The following is a 24,122-nucleotide window of genomic DNA, read 5'->3' on the forward strand; positions in this document are numbered from 1 at the left end:
GGGTAAAGGAGACGTGCAAAGGAACGGCGGGAGTTACAGGTCGTTCAGGAGATTTCTCTGACATGAACATGTTTTCTGCTGCTTAAAATTTTTTTTTTTTTAAAGTAACATTTATACCAACTCTGTTCAGGTCCAATAGCAACTCCCTACCTCTCCTGTCCCCATCCTTGTCTCACTTGTAGAGGCCATCACTTTCAATGTTTGAAGCTCTTTTTGTTTCTGCATTTACCTTTATATTTCTAAATGACATGCTTATAATGCTATTTCTTGATTTTTTTTCAATGTTGGACATAACCTAGAGGCTTCCCACTGGGGAAGATTAACATGCTTTTATATTCTCCAACCACCCTTTCCTCTTTCTCACCCCTACATGCTTATCTTTTCCTAAATAGTTGATTTTTTAAGTCAATTAAGTTTTTAACTATGTAAATTATATTTATTTGGTTATTATGACTTTATGTACCATGATCGCTCTTATTTCCTGTAAAACATTGTGTTTCCTGGAGTTATTTCATTTTTTTCATTTGTGTAGTAATCTCTTCTCTGACAGAGGTGTAAAACTCATAATAGTATAAACTCATCAGATTGTATGCCATTTTTCACTTCGGAGACATCCCTCCAACTTTGCTTCATAGGCTGCTACGTAGCTGTCTTGGGAATATTCTTCACCTTTTAATATGTAACATTCCTGTTTTCTGGAACCTGAATCTTCCTTTGTTTTGGAGCCATGATGTTAGGGAACTAACTGAGAAAGGCAGCATGGGAGATAAAATATTTTGAGAGCCTTACATCCCTGAAAATTGTTCTTTTCCCCTTTCCTCTCATTTGATTCATGGTTGACTAGATATGGAATTCTCGGTTGGAAGTCATTTTCCTTCAGAATTGAAGGCATTGCTTTATTGTCTTTCTAGTTTTCAGTATTGCTTCTGAGAAATATGCCATTTTGATCCCTTTTCTGTTGTATATAAACTGTTTTCCTTTCTAGAAACTTTTAGAATCTTTTCTCGGTGTTCTGAAATTTCAAGCTGAAGTGCTGTAAAGTAGGTTTTTATCAGTCTTTATTCTGAAGTTTTAATAGGTCCTTTCACTGTGAAACTCATGTCCTTCAGTTATGAGCAATCTTCATGTCTTCTTTGAAATTTTCTACTTTGTGTTTTTTCCATTCTCTCTTTTTAAAAATTTATTTATTTTATTTATTTTTGGCTGCGTTGGGTCTTCATTGCTGCGCACAGGCTTTCTCTAGTTGCGGCGAGTGGGGGCTACTCTTGCGGTGCGCGGGCTTCTCATTGCAGTGGCTTCTCTTGTTGCAGAGCACGGGCTCTAGGTGCACGGGCTCAGTAGTTGTGGCTCGCGGGCTCTAGAGTGCAGGCTCAGTAGTTGTGGTGCACGGGCTTAGTTGCTCTGTGGCATGTGGGATCTTCCCAGACCAGGGCTTGAACCCATGTCACCTGCGTTGGCAGGTGGATTCTTAACCACTGCGCCACCAGGGAAGCCCTCCATTCTCTTTTTAAAGTTCTTATTTTTCCGTTGTTGGGCCTCTTGGAATAATCCCCTCATTTCTTTCTTTTCTTGCCTTTTCTGTTTCTTAGAAAATTTCAGTTCTTACTTCCCATCCTGCTTTTGAAGGTTTTTCCTTTAAATTTATGCTGCCATATGTTTCCATTTTCCAAGATAACTTTATTTTTTGAATGTTGGAGTGTTTCTTGTCTTCTTTTATTTTTCTAATGACTTAATTTTTTTTTTCTGTTCCCTGCATGACCTTTTTTTCTTCAGAGTTCATTTTCTTCTGTTACCTTTGCTCTTTAACTTTTATGTTAAAATTTCCTCATGTATATGTTGATCCTTGGCCAGTCCTTTATATTAAGAGTGAGGTACTGAAACGTGAGTGGAGCTGTGTGTGGGCAAGTCTTGTTAACTAGCGGGAAGCTGGACATTTCATTGGGGGACCCACAAACGTCAGTAGCTATGGGTCTTGTCTTTTGGGCCAGTTTTCTCAGAGAAATCCTTCTGTCTTCTGGCTGGATAGGTATATAGAGAGAGATTGTGTTCTGGAACTAAGGGGAGAAAGGTGTTTTTCTGGATGGGGGAGGTCTCATTGTTCCCAGGCAAAATTTCACTCAATCCCACTGCTTTTAGGAACATGCCTCACTCCCACTCACATTGGGGCCTCGCTGGTTCCACATGTCCGAATAGTAAGCCTTCAGGCATCTTTCTGGGGAGAAGCAGCAGGCACAGGGGGTAACATCTGGTGTGTGTGTCGCTCCAGGCATGTGTGCTAGCCAGTATATCTGGGTTTCAATGGATACCTTTTAGAAACGTATAAAATCTTTGTAAATACACAGATGTAGTGGTTCTCTCTGAAAAACATAACTGCCTAGGAAGCTAACTCTGTGTAATTCCTGTTTCTGGGCTTTACATTTTCCTCCTTTGGTTTTTCTTTCTTTTCCTTTAGAGCAAATTGGAGCTCTGGCAGATCAGCATATTGTCCACGTGGCGTGTGGTGAGTCCCACAGTCTGGCCCTCAGTGACCGGGGCCAGCTGTTTTCTTGGGGCGCAGGGAGCGATGGTCAACTAGGACTCATGACTACCGAGGACTCTGTGGCAGTACCCAGGTAAGACTCAGTTGCTGTAACTATGATTTCCTGCTAGTTTCTTTGTTAGATTCCTTGGTTTGGGTTCTGCTGTCTTCTTTTGATTGCTGTTTCCTTTGTGTCACTGTCATGCCTTATACTGTTATAACACTTGTCACAAAAATTGTCATTCTTTATAGAAGTGTCTGTCTCCAGTTAAAAAATGTGAGTTGTTCAGGAACTGTACTTTATTTATTCCAGTAGCCTAGTTGCTGGCAGAGTGTTTGGAACTCAACAATGTTCGAATAAAAAAACACCTTTTCATATTGCTGGACTTACAAACCTTTAACTTAAAATTGCAAACCTAAGACAGTTATTCAATGAGTCACTTTAAAATAGAATCACAAGGCTGACCTGATACTCTAATAACAGGCCAAATTACCTTAAGCATTACCAATAGCTAAAATACCAAATATACATAAGTTGTTTAACACAAAAGTACTAATACAATGGTTTTTAGTCCCTTAAGTATTTACTTAATTCTGAATCTTAGATGATTTGGCTAAATATGTAACAGCTGCTTCACCACTAAGTAAATGTCTAAAATATTGAAGTTACTTTCAGGTGGATGTTTTGGAGAGGGGGCATCTCTGTTTGTTGAGGGTTCTTAATGAGCAAAGAGACCACTGGTTTATTTCCTTCATTTAATTCCTGCTCCTTTATACTGCAAGTGTACAACATTCCTTGTATTGCAGTACTTGTCACATTCTTTGCAATTTTTCATTTGATAACTATTTTTCGTACAGAGCTGGGAGCCCTTGATGCCAGGAGACCTGGATCATTTATTTTAGCATCTCATTGCTAAGGGTGCTCCAGCGCACGCATTGCTCAGTACAAGTGTGTTTATTAAATGCTTCTCCTCCCCTGCCCAGTTATTGTCCCTTTTAAAGGACAGTACCTTCTTCTTCCTCTTCCTTTTTTCCCCTTAGATTTTTGTCTCTTTAATCAAAAGCTGTTTTGGGGAAAAGAGGAACAGGGAGGTAAGAATGATTTGATTCCATTTCCTGATTTAGAACAGGTAATGTCTTGGGTTCATTACTTCCAAAAATTAATTTGGGGGGAAGAGGGAGAGTAGAAATTTAAAAAAGGGGGATGTTATATTTTACGAAATTGTAATATTAAGGAAAAGATTTATAACATTAATGACAAAAGTATTTCATTCGTTGATGTCCAAAGACTCAAGAAAAGCTGTTTAGTGGCATTTCATTTCTAAAAATGGAGTAATCTGTGTTAGAGTAGCAGTTTGTTGTTATTTTTATTAGTCATGTCTAAGTTATGGATGACTTCTGAGGGTTTAGTTTGTATATAATGTCATATTATAACTTAATTAAATTCATGAATTCATACCTTAGTATTGTGGAAAGTAACATAGATTCGAGGTCACATGGACTCAGATTCCAGTACTGGCTCTGTTACTTATTAGGTGAATGACCTTGGGCAAATTGTTGAACTTACCTAGGCCTCCATTTCCTAACTTAAGAATGGAGTTACGTAGTATTGTGTCCCTTTACAAAGTTATTGGGAGGATGCAGTAAGACGAGTAGGTAACACACAGTATAGCTTGTGCATGTGTATCCCGCTTTCTCCGCCTCAAGGGTCTAACTTCTTCTTGTTTGTCTTGTCCTTTTGACCTGCTTCCTCTCTGTAACTGTGATTGTGGAGGTTGTATGGAGGGTACTGGTGACCCATAAAGGGAGGAGTGTGGGGAATTTGAGTGGACGCTGGCCAGGAAAAAGGGCTGTTGCCGCATAAGGTTCTGAGACACTGGGACCCAAGGCAATATTACATTTTCCAATTTAAAAAAATAGTGGGCTTCTACAAGCTATGGATACATGCAGCAATTTGGACAAACGTCCAGGGAATTATTCTGAGTGAAAAAGAAGCCAATCCCAAAAGGCTACCTACTGTATGGTTCCATTTATAGAACATTCTCAAAATGACAAAATTGTGGAAATGGAGGGTAGATTAGTGGTTGCCAGGGGTTACGAATGGGGGAGGGGAGGAGTGGTTATAAAAGTACAACAAAAGGAATTCTTGTGGTGTTGGAACCATTGAGTATGGTGCTGGATACCTGAGCCTACACAGGTGACACAAATACTACAAACTCAGAAGTGAGTACAAATAAAACGGGAAATAGTGGCCTGGCCAAAAAGTTCGTTTGGGTTTTCCTGGAACATCCTATGGGAAAACCTGAATGCACTTTTTGGCCAACCCAAACATAAATGAGATTGGTAGGTTATATTAATGTCAGTATCTTTGTTACGATACTATACTGTAGTTTTGCAAAATGTCATCACTGGGGGAAACTGGACAAAGTGTACAAGGGATCTCTGTATTATTTCTTACAACTGCATGTGAATCTATAATAAAAAATAGTTGGGTTCTGTTTGGTACTAAATGCATATGTGAACTCTATTTTATAAATTTTTTTAGATCCGAGAAAATAAACCATTAACAAAAGCAACATCTACCTATCACTCTAAATCACCCCCTCCTCGCCTATTGGATGTCTGTCTTCTAAAATGCCCCTTCCCGAAAGTGTGCCCATCTGACTCCTTTGTTCCCACGGCATACACTTAATGAAGAGGAAGACGGCAACTTGTGAATTACTAAAATAGGAAGCAGCAGATATTCTCAGGCTGTCCACCTCTGTTGGGCAGTGCCAAGCATGAATTTTTTCTTTTAATTCTCACCACAACCCTGTGAATGGGTACTGTTCTTATCTCTGTCTTTGACACGAGCAAGCAGAGCAGTGGGATTTAAAAGTTATCATATGGGGCTTCCTTGGTGGCGCAGTGGTTGAGAGTCCGCCTGCCGATGCAGGGGACATGGGTTCGTGCCCCGGTCCGGGAAGATCCCACATGCCGCGGAGCGGCTGGGCCCGTGAGCCATGGCCGCTGAGCCTGCGCGTCCGGAGCCTGTGCTCCGCAACGGGAGAGGCCACAGCAGTGAGAGGCCCGCGTACCCTAAAAAAAAGTTATCATATGATCTTCCTCTTTATCATCCTAGAGAATCAGAGTTTCGGAGACATTGCCCTTCTTAATTTTTTTAAATTATGGTAAAATACACATAACATAAAATTTACCATCTTATCCATTTTAGAGTGTACAGTTCAGTAGTGTTAAGTATATTCACGTTGCTGTGTGACCAATCTCCAGAACTTTTTTCTCTTGCAGAAATTTAACTCTGTACTCATTAAATGACAACTCCCCATTTCTCCTCTCCCAGCCACTGGCAGGCACTGTTAGACTTTGATTTGTATGAATTTGACTAGTCTAGATATCTCACGTAAGTGGAATTATGGAGTATTTGTCTTTTTGTTACTGGCTTATTTCAGTTAGCATAATGTCCAAGTTTCATCCATGTTGTAGCATGTGTCAGAGTTTTTGTTCTTAAAGGCTGATGAATATTCTGTTGTATACATATTCCAAATGTGTATACCTCATTTGTTTTTCTAGTCATCTGTTGATGGACACTTGGGTTGCTGCCACCTTTTGGCCATTTTGAATAATGCTGCTATCAATGTGGGTATACAAATATCTCTTCGGTATCCCGGCTTTCAGTTCTTTTGGATATATACCCAGAAGTGGGATCGCTGAATCATGGCATTGCCCTCATTTGAAAGCCATTTAGATACTAGCCGTGTTCTTAGGGATCTTTCTTCTGTAGTTTACTCCTTTCGTCCCTGAATTGGAGATGACAAGGTGGGAATTAACAGAGGGCTCTGGTAATGGGTTTAGGTGCAGATTTTTTTTTTTTTTTTTAAACAGTAGCTACCTAAGAGGCAGGAGGTTAGTGAAAGACTTAATAGAATTATATCATGTAAGATTATATGTTTGATTTTAAGAAGTCTTTTGTGAAAGATGTTACTTATTACAGCTGTTTTGTTTAGTTGGGGATATTTCCAGTCATTGTTCGTGAATGCCCTTCTTAAGAGGAGAGTCTTTTCTGTTTTAGGTTAATACAGAAGCTGAACCAGCAGACGATATTGCAAGTTTCCTGTGGCAACTGGCACTGCTTGGCTCTTGCAGCTGGTAACGTACATCTCTGCTAATGTTCTGTTAATTTGAGAACCATTTCTCTTTGCATTTTTGTGTGATGTTATCTAACTGGATACCTTTAACTAGTCAGGGTCTGTGCATTCCTGTTGGACAGCAGCAATTCTCAGACAGCCTTTGTGTCGCTCATACTTTTCTCGGGGTTTGGATGATGAAGGAGGTGGTCATCATTGCTGCTCCAACTGTCTCTCGGGGGAAGGTGAAGAGGAAACAGTACGTCAGTCGTGTTCTTGAGCAGAAGATTGGTTTTTCTCAGCTAGAGCTCACTATGGCGTTATAGTCCATCATGAAGCTCCCACATAAATGAAGAAGATGGAGTTAGAAAAACCTAAGCCAGCAAATAATGCTGCATTTTGTTAGGATACATTTGAGGGGAAGTCGGCACTAACAGGTCCTGCTTGATTCTCTGTGCTGCCGTCCGGGTCCTAGCTGGACCCCGTGAAGTCCTGGGTGGTCAGAACTCGTTCACCTTGCTTAGTGGATCAAAGCCTGGTAATCGCCTATTCAAAACTGAATTGACTTACACATTTACTTTTTTCTTTGCATAAGTGTTAATAGCCTTGGAAGGGTGATAAGGCTCAGCGTATCTCTGTTGTCATGACAGGTGGGAGTTTTGGTTGCAGCCTGAAGTGTGTCTGCTCCCTTGCTCTTGGGTGTGTGTGTGTTGCGGCCGGAGGGCACTAACAGATGAGCCTACCGGGCAACCCTGATGTTCTAACAAGGTTATTTTTATGGGTGGCACTTGTATCATTTCTGGTAATACCAGTTATCCTCTTCTTATTTCAGATGGCCAGTTCTTCACGTGGGGGAAGAACAGCCATGGGCAGCTGGGCCTGGGGAAGGAGTTCCCCTCCCAAGCCAGCCCGCAGAGGGTGAGGTCCCTGGAGGGGATCCCGCTGGCACAGGTGACTGCAGGAGGGGCCCACAGCTTTGCCCTGTCTCTCTCGGGAGCCGTATTCGGCTGGGGGATGAATAACGCGGGGCAGCTCGGGCTCAGTGATGAGAAAGGTAGGTGAAGTCTTCACGTGGGCCTCTTAACCTCATTTGTTTAGTACGTGCTTCCTGAGGAGCTTGTATGTGCTGGCCCCGTGTCAGGCACTAAGGGTATAGCGGGGACCAACACAGAGAACAGAGCCCTGTAGGAAGTCAAGTCGGAGAGGAGACGTGTAGATACGCTGGGCGAAGACTGTTCCAGTCGGAGGGAACAGGGTGTGCAGAAGCTCTGGTGCAGGAGGATCTGTGGTGTGCTCAGGGCTGGGGTGACCGGAAGACGGGAGCTCAGAGAGCTAGGGGGGCCCCATTATGTAAGGCCTGAAGGGCAGGCTAAGGAGTTTGGCTTCTGTCAGTGAGATCAGGGAAGACACCGAGGTGTTGAGAAGAGTGATCCAGTTTAACTTTGCCTAGAGTGGGTCCACGGGGGAAGCTGGAAGACCAGTTTGGAAGTAGTGGGAATAAAGATGGACTTGAATATATTTTGAAGGTGGGCCAGTTGGTTTTGCTCATTGTTGGATGTGTAGTTTGAAAGAAAGGGGAGAAGCTGGAAGGGTGAAGTCGCATTTATGAAATGAGGAAAGCTATGTATGGGGAGTGGGGCGGAGCGGTGGGAAGAACTGGGGAGTGTAGGGAACCCATGAGTTAAGTTCTAAATACGGTAAAAATGAGGCGTCTGTTAGACGTGCAAGTGGAGGTTCAGGCAGGAAGCGGAACATGAGAGTCAGGAGTCCAGGGGGACCCAAAATTCAGGCTAAGACAGCTGTGTACGTCTCAGAGGCAAATGGTAGGGACACTGCTATTTCTCTCATTCTAGATCGAGAGTCTCCTTGCCACGTGAAGCTCCTACGAACACAGAAAGTCGTCTATATCAGCTGCGGAGAAGAGCACACAGCAGTGCTCACTAAAGTAAGGGGCTTGGAGTATTCCAGTTTGTTCCGTGGCGCTTGGTGCTGGGTATGACGTGAATGCCTATTTATCACGGTTTGGTTGGTTGGATAGGGCCTTTTAGAGAGAGCAGTTAACGGTGTCTAAAAATAGTCCAGTGCTGTCTCCCTTCTCAGCAACCATCTGCATTCTCACTCTTCCCTCCCTCCAGTGGTGGTCAGCCTCCAGGCGCTCAAGAAAATGGACCCTTGCCCCATTCCAGTTGACACCTGCTCCCAGGCTAAATGCATATGACCAGTATCCCTATGAAAGCTCCCCAGTAACAGGAGTTAGACATTAATTCAGCCATACTTCCCTGAAGACCTTTATTAAAGTAGCACAAAAGTATTTTTTTTTTAAAATAAATTTATTTATTTTATTTTTGGCTGTGTTGGGTCTTTGTTGCTGCACGCAGGCTTTCTTTTAGTTGCAGTGTTAGTTAGTTGTGGCGTGCGGGCTTCTCATTGCGGTGGCTACTCTTTGTGGCGGAGCACAGGCTCTAGGCGCACAGGCTCCGTAGTTGTGGCGCGTGGGCTTAGTTCCTCCGCAGCTTGTGGGATCTTCCCGGACCAGGGCTCGAACCCGTGTTCCCTGCCCTGGCTGGCAGATTCTTAACCACTGTGCCACCAGGCAAGTCCAACACAAAAGTATCTTTTTCTTCAAGTTGAGCCACAGTGAGATTTAAGAATTTCTAAAAATATGAGGGACTTCCTTGGTGGCTCAGTGGTTAAGACTCCGCCTGCCAATGCAGGGGACACGGGTTCAAGCCCTGGTCCGGGAAGATCCCACATGCCACTAAGACCGCGCGCCACAACTACTGAAGCCCTGCGCGCCTAGAGCCCGTGCTCTGCAACAAGAGAAGCCACCGCAATGAGAAGCCTGTGCACCGCGACGAAGATTCAACACAGCCAAAAATAAATAATAAATAAATAAATAAATTTTAAAAATAAAAATATGAGGATAATACATTCAAATCAGTTATTATTAAGGGAAGCTAGTGGTGTTTAGGGTATGTCCTTCAACCTCCTGAGACTGATATCAGGGAAAAATACGCCCTTTCAGAAAAGATTCTAGAATGCCACTGTGAGAGAGAAAATGCTAAGCTGGCCTGACCCTTTTGGCATTTCTTTGGCATAAATTTGTTCTTAAAGTGATTTTTTTCTATTGTGGAAGTAGTTCCTGTTCATAAATAAAGAAGGATTAAGAAGGATTAATCCTTCTTAAATAAAGAAGGATTCTAACTCAAAAAGAATCACTGTTAATATTTTGGTGTTTTCAAAGCAGAAATAGAGACACAGACATAGAGAACAAACGTATGGATACCAAGGGGGAAGACGGGGGTGGGATGAATTGGGAGATTGGGATTGACAAATACGCACTATTGATACTATGTGTAAAATAGATAACTAATGAGAACCTACTGTGTAGCACAGGGAACTCTACCCAGTGCTCTGTGGTGACGTAAGTGAGAAGGAAATCCAAAAAAGAGGTGATATATGTATACGTATAGCTGATTGACTTTGCTGTATAGTATAAACAAACACAATATTGTAAAGCAACTATACTCCAATAAAAAAAATACATATATATTTTTGGTGTTAAAAAAATAGTTCAGTGTATATATAACTTTCAAATATATATAGCAATCTTCTGTGTTCTTTTAAAACAAGCCATTTAAATATATGTAAAAAAGAACAATGTAATTAATGTTTTAAAATTATCTACCTATTTCTTTTGCTTCTAAAACAGTTACATCTAGAGAGAATGAAAAGGTATTTTCATGTCGAACAAATACTATAGATTCACTTTAATAAAATGCCTTAGCATGTGTTCAAGTACAGCTGCTAAAAAGATCTTACTTTCCAAGGAATCTGTGGAGCATTTAATTTTCTACATATAAATGATTGTGCAAAATCGTCTCATTTCACCTATCTTTTTCTTCTTTTTTTGTTTTCCTTCTTATTAACACATCGTTGTACTTTTAAACAACTTTCAGAATTTATAGATGGTACACGTTCCCTTGAGCAGTACTGTCTTTATTCCATAAAGGTGTAGTCTTAAGTTCTTTTAAAATTATTTTTCCATTTAATCAATATTCCAAAGAAGTGATTTGGCTAAGTATCAAGCGAGCGTAGCGTTCTTACACAGACCGTTGTGATGTGAATTCTGTGTACAGAGGCTAAAGGAGTGTACGCAAACTCAGAAACACAGTGCAGTCATGTGGTATTTGCTCCTTGTTAGAGTGGAGGTGTGTTTACCTTTGGTGCTGGTTCCTGTGGGCAACTTGGACATGATTCCATGAATGATGAGGTTAATCCAAGAAGAGTTCTGGAGCTGATGGGCAGTGAAGTCACTCAGATTGCCTGTGGCAGGTGAGTGGTCCTAAGCGCTTCCTCATAGATATTAAGACCCAGAAATGGATCATGTCTTTGTAGTGATGGAGAATGTGGTTAGACCCAGCCACCATCCTTTTAAGAAATCTTAACTGCATGCACACCTGTGCTGAAAGTTTGGCGAGAGTCCGATCTGAGCAGGGTGTGGCGAGGAGGGGTTTTAGAGAAGCAGAGCCACCTGGGGCCAGTAGGCTTCCTGGGGTAAAGAATAGCACGATGTGTGGGAGACGTGAAGAAAGGAAAGTGAGAGAGCCTCAAAGAATGTCTTGGAAATTTTGCTGGTCCCCCCCCCGCCTCTTCCCACTCATCCCAGATGCAGCAGGCCTTCAGCTCTTTCCAAGAAGTCTTGCCATCATCCCGATGACCTAGATTATCAGGGAAAGATGGTGTTACAAAGAGCCAGCGCTGCAAAAAAACAGGCGCATGTGAACACAAGGGGCAGCCCTAGGATGTGCAGTGCTCACACGTGGAAGTAAAAAGTCAGAGTGTGTATTAACCCATATCAGAAGGGATACTGATGCGTTAATTTACATTATTTTTCCCCCAGACAACACACCCTAGCCTTTGTGCCTTCTTCTGGACTCATCTATGCATTTGGTTGTGGAGAAAGAGGTCAGTTAGGAACTGGACACACTTGTAATGTCAAGTGCCCGTCTCCTGTGAAAGGTTGCTGGGCCGCCCATAGCGGCCAGCTTTCAGCCAGAGCTGGTAAGAGTGATTTTTTTATTAGAATTTAATGGTCTTTTAAATGCTAAAAACAATTGTTTATAGAACACGTATTTATTTTTTACCTTGAGGTCTTTTGGAAGGAATGAATGTGAGATATTTTCTTTGAACGTCAATCAACAAGTATTTGAGTACTCACTATGCATGAGGCTCTGTAGTTGACATCCTAGAGAATAAAGCAAAACATGTCCTTTCGGCCCTAAGGACCTTGATGGTGCCGTATACATTTTATTATTGTTGCTGATAATTGAGCGCTTAACCGAGTTCTGTAACCATGCTGAGCCCTGAAAACAACCTTAAGAACCTAGTGGTCATTATCCCCATGTTGGAGATGAGGAAACTGAGTCTTAAGGAGGTTAAGTAACTTGCCCAAGATGATACAGATTCGGGGAACAGGATTTAAAACCAGGTCTGCCTCATTCTGAAGCCTGTGTTCTTTTTTTTTTTTTTTTTTTTTGCGGTACGCGGGCCTCTCACTGCTGTGGCCTCTCCCGTTGTGGAGCACAGGCTCTGGACGCGCAGGCTCAGCGGCCATGGCTCGCGGGCCCAGCCGCTCCGCAACATGTGGAATCTTCCCGGACCGGGTCACGAACCTGTGTCCCCTGCATCGCCAGGCGGACTCCCAACCACTGCACCACCAGGGAAGCCCTGTGTTCTTTTTTTTAATTTTTAAAAATGTTATGCAGTTTTTAAAGATTACACTCCATTTACAGGTATTACAAAATATTGGCTGTATTCCCGGTGTTGTACAACACATCCTTGTAGCCTATCTTATACCCAGTAGTTTGTACCTCCCCTGCCCCAATCCTATATTGCCCGCCCTAGTTCGAACGAACCACTAGTTCGTACGAACCACTAGTTCGTTCTCTATATCTGTGTCTTAAAGCCTGTGCTCTTAACGCTTGTACTGTGTTACCTTTCCTTTATGATTACTATTTTGGTCAAAACATGACATTTCTTTTCATGCCATTTTTTCCTTCTCTTAAAAAATAGTGGAATTTTGTTTCATTTCAAAATAGTTCCATTTCATTAGAAATCAAAATAAGGCAGTCACTCAGTAAGAGTGACTTGAAATAATAAATCCAGAAGCTTAAATGCAGCTGGAGAGTCATTAGAAAGAAGTGTGATTTAATAATTAATTAATTTTGATTTTGAAGGCTATAAAATGACACATTTCTGGCTTGATCAGAATTTTATTTTAGCAGTAACAATCATAAGTTCCCTGCTGGATTATAAGAAACTTATGTACAGGGATGGCGTCTTTTCCTCTTTATAAACCTGGCATATAGCACAGGGCCTGGCACAAACTTCTCACTGAATAAATATTTATGGAAGGAACATACGAGCATCTAAAAATGTAGTGGAACTTAAAATGTAAACTAAACAAGATTTTGTTTAGGTGATGTCACCCAAAGTGAAAGAACGGCTTGGTGTCCTCTTCTGAATCATTTGTAAATTTCTTCTTCTCTAAGGCATGGTACGCATGTTAGGAATGCATATATTTAAGAAATACACCAATGTAAAAAACTCAAACGTTGTATAGGTTAATTTGAAACCACAAAGTTTTTGAAGTTTAATTACCGCATAACTTATGTGATCGTAAGTCTGTGCTTGGATGTTTGCCAAAGTAGGTAAATTTCAATTTGTTATGTAAATGCTGTGGTTTTAGGAACTTTCATGGTAATGTGGGAGCACAGAGGAAGGCATCAAGGAGTATTCCGGTTAGAGGAAGTCTGAGCTGTGTCTTAAAGGATGATTTGGAGTTAGCCAGGTAGAGGATTGTGAGTGGGTGGGCAGTGGTGAGTACTGTGGAATCGCACATTCCAGGGGCACCTTTCCAGTTATGCTCTAGGAGGCGCCATTCATGGAGAATACAGTGTGCACTGGGGGAGGCAGAGGAAGAGGCGTGGAGGTACGAGGTAGTGTGGTGCGCTAGAAATAAAAGCAAGGTGGTGGTAGGGGTGTGTCAGCACGGGCGCAGTATGATGGGAGGCAGAGCTGGGGTAGGATGTGGAGGTCCTCCGGAGGGGCTGCAGACCGCCACCCTCAGGGGCCGAATGATTTCTTAGCAGACGTTATGGTTTATGGTAGTGACTCTTTTAAACTTCAGGGCAGTGGCATGACAGACTTAGAATGAAAAACAGAAACGAGGTCAGGACAAGCTGGCAGTGGGAGGGAGGCAGGGAGGGTTAGAGTGGAAGATACAGTCTTATATGTTTAGTTTTAACTGAAGTAGAAACAGTCCTGGGAAGAGAGCCGGGGGAGGAGGTTTCTTACTTCTCGGACAGAATTAAATGGATAGGAAACCGTTCTGAGGCACATTTTGGAATATTAGAAAAGGGGATCAAGGAAAAACGTTAATTGTTGAAAACTATGCTCTTGAAAATTTTTTTGACAGATCGCTTTAAATATCATATTGTTAAGCAGATCTTCTCTGGAGGAGACCAGACTTTTGTACTTTGCTCCAAATATGAGGTAAACTTTTCTTTTGACTATTACTTTGGGGGTGGAATAATGGTGAACCAATATTTATTTTAATAAATAATTACATGAGAGCAACGTTACTCTTTGTTTCTATCCATTTTATTATATTAAAATAAGCCAACTAAACCTTGAGGTCATCTCCATTTTGCTTCCTTGAGGTGCCAATAATTTTCTTGGTATTTTAATCACAGAGTTCTAATTTATAATTGAACATTATTTATTTATATCTGGATTTGTCCCAAAAGAGATTTAAGGAGACCTTAGAGAGTTCATACTTACTTTGGGATTATTTGACTTTCCATTCTTTGCTTCCCTGTTAAGTAGCCACAAATGCTGGGTGTTTGAGAGCTCTCTGGGTTGGTTGATGTGATCAAGCCTACACGAAGTATAAGAGATGCCACGGTGTTCAGCTCTCCTTTGTTATTTATCATCTGCTCGTAGCACCACGCTAAAATTTCCCTCAGGTTGTCTCCTGCATCACTGTGGTGGGTAAGTCAGGAAGAATGACATTCTTTCAGGACTGAAGGTTGTGGAGAACGTGGGCCAGGTATCTGTGACAGGGCTTTAATTCACCCCCCTCTCTGGACGAGAAATGTCAGTCTGAAATCAGCACAGATTTGTTTCCTGCTTTCCACCCCCTGCCCTGCTCTCAGGCTTCCTCTCCTCTCTCCCTCCCTACCCCTCTCCTTCCCTGTCCACCTTGCTTTTATTCAACAAGTACTTAGCGGTCTGTAGTGCATGGATCCTTATCTTACGCTGGAGGAGCAGGGAAGGGCCCTTGGTGATGACAAAGGAATCAGAATAGTTTGGAAAGAAAATGAGGGTCTGTGGACACAAGGGGCCTTGTCGCTGCTGGAAACTCTCCGCCTCTCTCTGATACTTCGCCAACTTTCAGTACGCGATGTTCTTGCCTTCTAGTCAGTATCATTCTGTGACTTTGGTATTAAAGGTTGTGGTGGAGTCTGAGGCTGCAGGTTGGACAGCTGAAACTGACAGTTAGCTCTTTTCCAGGTCAGGATCCTGGAGAAAGTTCTGTTGAGTGCAGCCATCTGGGGTGATTTGGAACTGTTGCTTTAGACCTATCTTAGGACCAGCTTCAGTGCTTCACAGAGAAACCTTGAGAAAAGCTGAGACTATTCTTTGTTCCTTTAAGATGCTAATAGAGCGAAATATGAAAAGCCCTGAATCTCTGCAGGATAACTTTGTGTCCACAAGTAGTAGAGTTTGAAGTATTCATTTCCCTATGAAACTGGCTTGATTAACCAACTTCAATTTTCCTGTGAAATTCAACATAAAACTTTGTTTCATTTCTTTTGTAAATATGGTATGTGATATTCGTACTTGGCTTTTAAATTTACTGTAATTAACACTGTTGGGACTGGAGAACAAAACGTTGATGAGAAGGAAGTGAAAGCATATTGTTGGAAAAATTAAATTTTCCAGGTTAAATTTTTAAACAGCTGCAAGAGTTGTATGCATTAGAAATGTAAGATAACAAAGAAAAAAGAAACTAAAAATAGAATATGACTTAGAAAAGTATTGTTTGTTTGCTTGATTTTGAAGTATAATTAACCTATAACACTATTTTAGTTCCTGGTACACAGCACAGTGATTTGATATTTCTATAATTTCAAAATGGTCGCCACAAGAAGTCTAGTTACCGTCTGTCACCATACAAAGATATTACATAATTATTGACTAAGACCTAGGAGTCTTAAAAAGATGCTGATGTCTCTAGAGATTCTGATTTAACTGGTCTAGAGTGTGACTTGGCTGTTGGGATATTTGAAAGCTCTGGTGATCCAAAGTGCAGCCACGGTTGGGAAACACCGACCTAGACCAATTTTTTCTTTTGGGGCTGTATGTAATTCGAAGGTATGGAAAATCGACGCTTTTTCTTGAGTCTTCATGTGATTCTGAGGTTGCACTGCATGCAAGGCATCTGTGGTTTATTGGACTTGCAATGAAGACTGACAGAGTAGTTCTATGTTTATATTTTATTGTAAGTATGTGCTAGTGTCTGTGTTCAGCTACCCCTCTGAATGGGGGAAGTAATTAAAATTTACATAATGACAGTGGGTTGCAAGACCATGGTGGAGAGGCAGTCTTGTTTGTGTGTTCTCAAGTGTCTGCTCTGTCTTATGGGTTTTCTCTGTGTAATCCAAGATGGCTTTTGTTCTCTCAATAGATGTCTGTGGTCATTTTCGTAAAATAATTATCAAGAACAGATGATCATACACTTTGACGAGCGTCTCTGATTTGTTACGTGCCCTTCTCCTTTCCCCTTATAATGATATCTAAACTCATAACTCTGAGAAGATAACCAAGAAAATTTACTCAGAAACTTGTGTTTTTATGTGCAGGTGCAAAGGAGAAAAAGTGATCATCTGGTTAATGCTTTCATATTACTTTTTTCCTCCTTTATAGTGACAAGTACAGGAGTCATAAAGCACTCTCAGCTTCTTCTTAGTTCTAGATCGAGAACAGGATTGGGGGAAACTAAGGTGAAAAAGAGCCATTTTAGGAAATAGAAGTGCTTATATTATTATTATTTTTTAATCTCACTAAAAGAAAGGACGTGCAGTACAGTGCTGGGCAGCATTTGGGATTTTCAAGGCCATTATTGACATGTCCTTTCTGTTACCTTTCTTATAAGTTTATAGCTCTATACTCTGAGCAAGGCATTAAGAGGCATTAAGTTTTCAAGGATGGTTTGCGATACAGATTGTCACTGACTCTGACTTTTGATAATACATTTTGTTGGAGTTTGGTCAACAGCTGTGGCAAATGATTAGTAATGTGTAAGCCTTGATGTTACGGTGAGTCAAAGCACAGTGGGAAAGAAGCCAGAAGAAGTCACATTGGTTTGGTTTCTCTGGGGAGTGTGCTCAAGGGCCATCCCAACTTCAGAGCTCCCCGTGGGACTGGCTGAGGCCTCTGTTACACTGAGCCGCAGTTCAACGTCTCCTTCGGCCCAGTCCTGCCTCCTCCATCCCTAAGGAAATGTGGTTCTAAAGCCACCCCCGCCCCTGAACGTAAATCTCAGGCTCAGAGTCTGTTTCCCAGAGGAATCTTACAGGTTTAAATCCTGCCGGAGGCAAGGGGACTGGGTCCTCGTACCATGCCCCCACCTGCTGCTGGGTGGGAAAGGACTGAAGCTCTAGCCCAGGGCAGCACAGCTGGGAGCCCTCAGGAGTGTACACTCTCGGCAGCTGGGGGAGTGAGCGCCTCCATTCTGAAGGGTGGGAGGATCTGGCAGTGCACCCCAGCTCCTGTATGTAAGTGCAACACAAAGCGGGGAATATGCGGGGAGAGGGAGATGAAAGATCCATGCTGTTACATGGTTTCTCTTTTTTATTGTTATATTTCATCCTTCAGAATTCTTCTCCGGCCGTCGACTTCAGGATGATGAACCAAGCACATTACACCAGTTTAATCAATGATGAAACCATAGCAGTTTGGAGACAGAAACTCTCAGAACACAACAATGCAAATACAATCAAGTATGTGGTTGCATGTTTTCATGTTGTTTCAGAGTGTGTGGGAACTTCCTAGCTTAGTGCTTTTTTCCCTACTTCCAGATTGAGGTTGTGAATATAAATGGAGTTTTACATTTCAGGGAAGCATTTTTTGGGCACATGTTTATTCAGGATTCGGTACCCTTAGACCCGGATAACGTCATAGGTTGTTCCCCCGTTTTCTCACAGAACGTGTTCCTCAGCCTCCCTTGTTTGGATCTCAGTCCTGACCGATGGAGGCCTGAGCTGGCCTTTCTGCTAAGAAAACTCAGTGTTATTGTTTAACTCCAAGACTTTCTTCATATGCATATTGCAAAGCGCATCCCAAATCTAAGACAGCTTATTTTACCTCATCTGAGTAATTTAGCGTTTTCACATTCAGAATGATCAGTGGAGATAGTAATTCGGTGTCCAGTAGAGAAAAAAGTACAGTTAAAGGACTGAGGCCTTTCAGCAAGATTATTTCATTCTTAAAAGAGAATTTATTTATTTTTTTTACATTTTTACACATTTTATTGGCTTTCCTCAGCATTTCCATTTTTCTGCAGAGTCTAATTCTTGGGAATGAATGAATCAGGCTGAATATTAGGTGGTGACGGTTCCCAGAAATGTGTGTAAAGCATCTTGCTTTATGATAGAAATCGTAGTGGAGCAAATGCCCAGGGCCCTAAACGTTGGGCACACCAGGTGGCAGCTTTTTTTTTTTTTTTTGCTGTACGCGGGCCTCTCACTGTTGTGGCCTCTCCCGTTGCGGAGCACAGGCTCCGGACGCACAGGCTCAGCGGCCATGGCTCATGGGCCCAGCCGCTCCGCGGCATGTGGGATCTTCCCGGACCTGGGCACGAACCCGTGTCCCCTGCATCGGCAGGCGGACTCTCAACCACTGCGCCACCAGGGAAGCCCCAGGTGGCAGCTTTTTGAGTGGAGGATTATTGGGAATGCCCTAGAGCACCTCCATGGCGGTCCTCCGAATCCCTCTAACTTTGGGCGGTTCTGCTGGGTCGCTCAGGCTGGAAGGTGGCAGGGAAGGGGCTGGGGGACGAGACTCACTGTGGGAGGGGTGGGGGGACTGAGACCTCCTTGGCTGGGACCTTGACACTTCACTAATTCTTAGTTTTCTTTTTTTTTTTTTAAGATGTTGGGGGTAAGAGTTTTAATTAATTAATTAATTAATTTTTGCTGTGTTGGGTCTTCGTTTCTGTGAGAGGGCTTTCTCTAGTTGAGGTGAGCGGGGGCCACGCTTCATCACGGTGTGCGGGCCTCTCACTGTCGCGGCCTCTCTTGTCGCGGAGCACAGGCTCCGGACGCGCAGGCTCAGTAGCTGTGGCTCACTGGCCCAGTTGCTCCGCGGCATGTGGGATCCTCCCAGACCAAGGCTCGAAGCCGTGTCCCCTGCACTGGCAGGCAGATTCTCAACTGCTGTGCCACCAGGGAAGCCCTAATTCTTAGTTTTCTTATTTACAAAAGGACAGGATGCAAGAAATGGTCTCTAAAGATCTTTCCTGACCCGGATTCTCTGATTAATAGAAGTTGCTGTGATCCCCTCCTCAACCGTATATTTGTTTTATTCCTTCCCTTTTCCTTATATTAAATAAGAGAGTCCGGGGTTCCTGCCTGCAGTTTCACCCTGGGTCCTCAGAAACTAGCGGTTTCCTCAGACACTATGTAATCTAGGTAATAGGAATAAACACTTATTTCACTTATTTTTAGTTTCTTTCTCAGATGGGTAACAAAGTAGAAGGAAGTACTTGTTTGGTTATTAATTCACAAAGATACTTTCTGTGTTTGGTAAATAACAGCTCAGCTTCTCTTTTTTTGGTTTTATTTTGTGTTCACTTTTGGAGGTGAGGTGGGGAGTGTCTTAGATGATTGGTGGGAAAAGAACGTTCAAGATCATTATTATTAGGCCCAAGAGTTTTCTTTTGGTAGCTTTGATACCGTCTTTTTATTTTACTTTAACATGACTTAAGGAAAACTTAAGCTCTTGTCCATTTTGAGACGTGACACAATGTTTCTCTAAAGCAATGTACATTTTCCAAGGCTTCACCTGGGTAAGAAAAAGCGGCTATCAATGAAACCCTGGAATAGAGGACTAAGCCTGTTGTTTAATGCTTAAACAACCATTTATTTGTAATTATTAAAGGCTTCCCTCCCTTTTTCTTCCTGAGCAGCGGTGTCATTCAGATATTATCTTCTGCAGCCTGCTGGAATGGAAGTTTTCTTGAGAAAAAGTAAGTGATTTAGAGTCTTTAAAAACAACAAAAAACCCACATGTGATGCAAATACTCAGCAAAGGCCGTGAAAGACTTCTGTTCTCTTTGATGGTGGTTGGCCTTAATTCAGTGGATAAGCCAATGATTTGCACAGAAATTGGAACGCCCAATGATGATGAGTGAGAGGACCTCAGGAAGAGCTATGCTGATTCATGCCTGGTTGGCAGAGAAGCAGGTTACCAAAGAGAGACACGGCATCTCAGAAAGGGTTGGTGTAGTCAAAAGTAAGATTTTTCAGGGTATTCCAAAATGTTAGTCGTATTTATTCTTAAATTCTTAATTCTTTAAATAATCTCCTTGGGGCTTCCCTGGTGGCGCAGTGGTTGAGAGTCCGCCTGCCGATGCAGGGGACGCGGGTTCGTGCCCCGGTCCGGGAAGATCCCACATGCCGCGGAACGGCTGGGCCCGTGAGCCATGGCCGCTGAGCCTACGCGTCTGGAGCCTGTGCTCTGCAACGGGAGAGGCCACAGCAGTGAGAGGCCCGTGTACCGCAAAAAAAAAAAAAAAAAAAAATCTCCTTGGTTTCTTTGGTTTGCTTTCCCATAGTTTTTTCTTTTCTCAGAAAGAGTGAATTTAGGGAAAAAGTTCCAAAGACGCTTCAGGGACTCCTTGGGCTCAGGGCCAGCCCAGCCTACCAGGAAATTACATTTGGCCTGAACTCCCAGGTTGTAAATAATGTTTCTTTGCTAGGCCTTATCCCTTCTGCAAATATCCCCCTCAGGAACTTGCTGCAGCAGAAGGGTCTTGTCATAGGTTTTGATCGTTGGTGATCCCAAGTCCTGACCATCTTTCTATCCTTTTCCTGCCAGTGACAATGCTAATGAAATCCCACGAAGACTTAGACTTCAGTTCTGTGTGTGAATCTCATGTCCCACTCCATCCCTGCCCCAAATTCTGTCCCTAACTGGGTTGCAAGTGATTGCTTCAAAAACTCTGTTCAGTTACAGTTAAAGATTGCAAAGTCATTTACTTGTATCATTAGGACAACTGAAATGAGCTCATCCAGTTCATTTCAGAGTCAATACTTAGGCTTTCCCTCCAGGGAAAAATATTCTGTATTGTGCTAATGTTGGTCTTTTAGAATAGTGGTTCTCAACCAGGCTGATTTGCTTCCCAGGGGACATTCAGCAATCTCTACTGACATTTTTTGGTTGTTACAGTGGTGGAGAATATACTACTGGCATCTAGTGGGCAAAGGCCAGAGATGCTGCCAAGTATCTCACAGTTCCACCAACCCAGAAAAGAATTATCTGACCCCAAAAATCAATAGTCCCAAGGTTGAGAAATCTTATTCTAGAAGGACAGCTTTTATGAAAGTTGGGGATGGCTCTTGGCCGGATTTCTTAGGCTATCCATCCTTAGTATCACGGATTCTGTAGATTTCTGGGTAAAACCTTTACTTTTTTATTATTATTATCAGTTTTTTGCAGTATGCGGGCCTCTCACCGTTGTGGCCTCTCCCCTTGCGGAGCACAGGCTCTGGACGCTCAGCGGCCATGGCTCACGGGCCCAGCCGCCCCGCGGCATGCGGGATCTTCCCGGACCAGGGCACGAACCCGTGTCCCCTGCATCGGCAGGCGGACTCTCAACCACTGCGCCACCAGGGAAGCCCATAAATCTTTTTTTTTTTAAATGGACTTCGGTGCTATTTCTGGAGTTCTCCTCCTGCTTTATGTAAACTACATCGTAGTAAACCAGTGAAGATGAAGATCCAGTTTAACAAAGCATAAATACATGTAGATAAAATATTTTGTTTCTTCTTAACAGCATAGCAGAAGATACTTCTAAGCATATGGAAGGTTACATATGGGACATTGGAATTAATTTCTATGTTTTGGGCAAATTTATTTTTAGAACGGCAGTAACAAAAGATCCAACAAACAATGCCTAAGTAGCTCTTCTTGTTTGACCACTTAGATTCCAATACATATAATTATGTTTTTTTTCAAATGTTAGAAACTCAACTTATTTTTTATAGATGAAAACAATGATGTCAGATGGTATTAAAACTATCTGAATGTGTCTGTTACGCATAAACAGAAGGCTGTTTTGCAAATAGATAGTTCTTTTGTAGTTAGCAGATGTGGTATGTTCAAGAGTGGGAATTTAAAAGAGACATTCTGCAAATCTCTAAAAAACTAAGACTTTATTTAAGGTTAGAAAAATGATTAGTTGCTAGGAGGTTAAAAACAGTAGCAGTGAAATTAGTCCTTGAGTGAATGTAATTGTATCCCTTGTGTTAACTGAGTGAGGCATTAACTTTGCATTTATTGTAGATCTGAGTTTTTAAAAAAATACTTGCTTTAAACTTGGCATTTGTTGATGAGTGGGCCAGTTTACACAAGGGATGTTTTTTGCACATTGGCATAGCATCTATGTCTAGTTCAATGTACCACAATGACAGAAAGAGTCAAAAATACAAAAGTAAATCAGGAAAAGAACACTGTGCATATAAATTTTAAGACAGCCTCAAATTGAAATGATGATCCTTGTACTTTGACTTGAAGGAAAAAAGACTTGAAAAAAAATTTTTTTTAATTAATTTATTTTTGTCTGCGTTGGGTCTTCGTTGCTGCACACGGGCTTTCTCTAGTTGTGGAGAGCAGGGGCTACTCCTCACTGTGGTGCGCAGGCTTCTCACTGTGGTGGCTTCTCTTGTTGCGGAGCATGGGCTCTAGGTGCACAGGCTTCAGTAGTTGTGGCTCACGGGCTCAGTAGTTGTGGCTCGTGGACTTCAGAGCGCAGGCTCAGTAGTTGTGGCACACGGGCTTAGTTGCTCCGCGGCATGTGGGATCCTCCTGGACCAGGGCTCGAACCCATGTCCCCTGCATTGTCAGGCGGACTCTCAACCACCGCACCACCAGGGAAGCCCCTATTACATATTTTTTTAAAATTAATTTTTATTGGAGTATAGTTGCTTTACGGTGTTGTGTTAGTTTCTACTGTACAGCAAGATGAATCAGCTTTATATATACATATATCCCCTCCGTTTTGGATTTCCTTCCCATTTAGGTCACCACAGTGCATTAAGTAGAGTTCCCTGTGCTATACATATTTTTTGTTTTTGTTTGTTTAGAATTGACGAGCATTTTAAAACAAGTCCCAAAATCCCTGGGATTGACCTGAACTCAACTAGAGTGTTATTTGAGAAGTTAATGAACTCTCAGCACTCCATGATTCTAGAACAGGTATGGTTTTTTACTTTTACAAAGTGCATGCTTAAAAATGCATTTTTGCATTGAGGTAAGTTGACTTTCAAGAGAAAAAGAAAAAGTAGGATGAAAAGGCAGAAATCTTGTATAAATCATAACTCTGTAAAATATTCACTTTGGGAATTTGACCTGCCTTGAACTTTCTCTCTGGCTTAAGTTTTTCTAAGGAAATGCTCCCCCAGAGTGTAAGGTCTGCATGGGCACAGATCTGTGGCTTTTCTTTTCACTGATGTATCCTGAGTGCCCAGACAAGTGCCTGGCTCATAGAGGGTCTTGAGTACATACTGAATGAATGAGAGTTGAGAGTCTCTCAAATAGTTTATGAATTTAGAGATCAGGTAACTAGATCTCAGATGTGTTTGAATTTCTCAATACTCTTTTCTCTCATGCAGATCTTAAATAGCTTTGAAAGTTGCCTGATTCCTCAGTTGTCAAGTTCACCACCAGATGTTGAAGCAATGAGAATCTACTTAATACTACCGGAGTTTCCCCTGCTCCAGGATTCTAAGTATTACATAACGTTGACTATTCCCCTGGCTATGGCCATTCTGCGGCTGGATACAAACCCCAGCAAAGTCTTAGGTGATTTGCTACACTGAATACCAGAGGTTTTGTGCTTTTTATTTTATTCATGTGACCGTTTGCTCCTGGTGGATTGACATTGAAGAATCTATTTGTTGCCATTTAATATCCTTAACACTTAAAACTTTTCTTTCTTTGCTGTTAATTTCTAATTTGCAGTTTGAACAAATTGAACCATTACTTAGGTTATTTGAAATGATTTACACCAAACTAATCTTGATTTTTACATATTCACAAAGTTAGATTATTAGACTTTATTTTTTTCTCCTCCTACACTTGCTAGTGGTTAATAGTGCCTCAGAATTAGTGTCCATCTGTTGTTTTTTCTC

The 24,122-nt window shown here is 42.1% G+C and overlaps 1 protein-coding gene across 15 annotated transcripts in view; it reads left to right on the forward strand.

Moving 5' to 3' along the window:
* Positions 1-24,122, forward strand: part of HERC3 (HECT and RLD domain containing E3 ubiquitin protein ligase 3) — a 140,221-nt gene that overhangs the window by 42,659 nt on the left and 73,440 nt on the right. For 14 of the 15 annotated variants that reach the window (XR_004475272.2, XR_004475274.2, XM_033400341.2 and 11 more), the window contains 11 exons: positions 2,453-2,612; positions 6,588-6,664; positions 7,475-7,696; positions 8,496-8,587; positions 10,847-10,977; positions 11,546-11,706; positions 14,123-14,199; positions 17,587-17,711; positions 19,898-19,957; positions 23,076-23,187; positions 23,604-23,793. Coding sequence is in view for 13 of the 15 variants with exons in the window: in XM_033400341.2 (XP_033256232.1) it covers positions 2,453-2,612; positions 6,588-6,664; positions 7,475-7,696; positions 8,496-8,587; positions 10,847-10,977; positions 11,546-11,706; positions 14,123-14,199; positions 17,587-17,711; positions 19,898-19,957; positions 23,076-23,187; positions 23,604-23,793 (1,407 nt within the window). In the remaining 2 variants the exon portion in view is untranslated. Of the gene's footprint in view, positions 1-2,452; positions 2,613-6,587; positions 6,665-7,474; positions 7,697-8,495; positions 8,588-10,846; positions 10,978-11,545; positions 11,707-13,393; positions 13,496-14,122; positions 14,200-17,586; positions 17,712-19,897; positions 19,958-23,075; positions 23,188-23,603; positions 23,794-24,122 lie in introns of those variants that run through there. The other variant, XM_033400351.2, reaches the window with a different exon arrangement.

Source organism: Orcinus orca, chromosome 4 (assembly GCF_937001465.1).
Source record: "Orcinus orca chromosome 4, mOrcOrc1.1, whole genome shotgun sequence".
In the NCBI taxonomy this organism is placed as follows: domain Eukaryota; kingdom Metazoa; phylum Chordata; class Mammalia; order Artiodactyla; family Delphinidae; genus Orcinus; species Orcinus orca.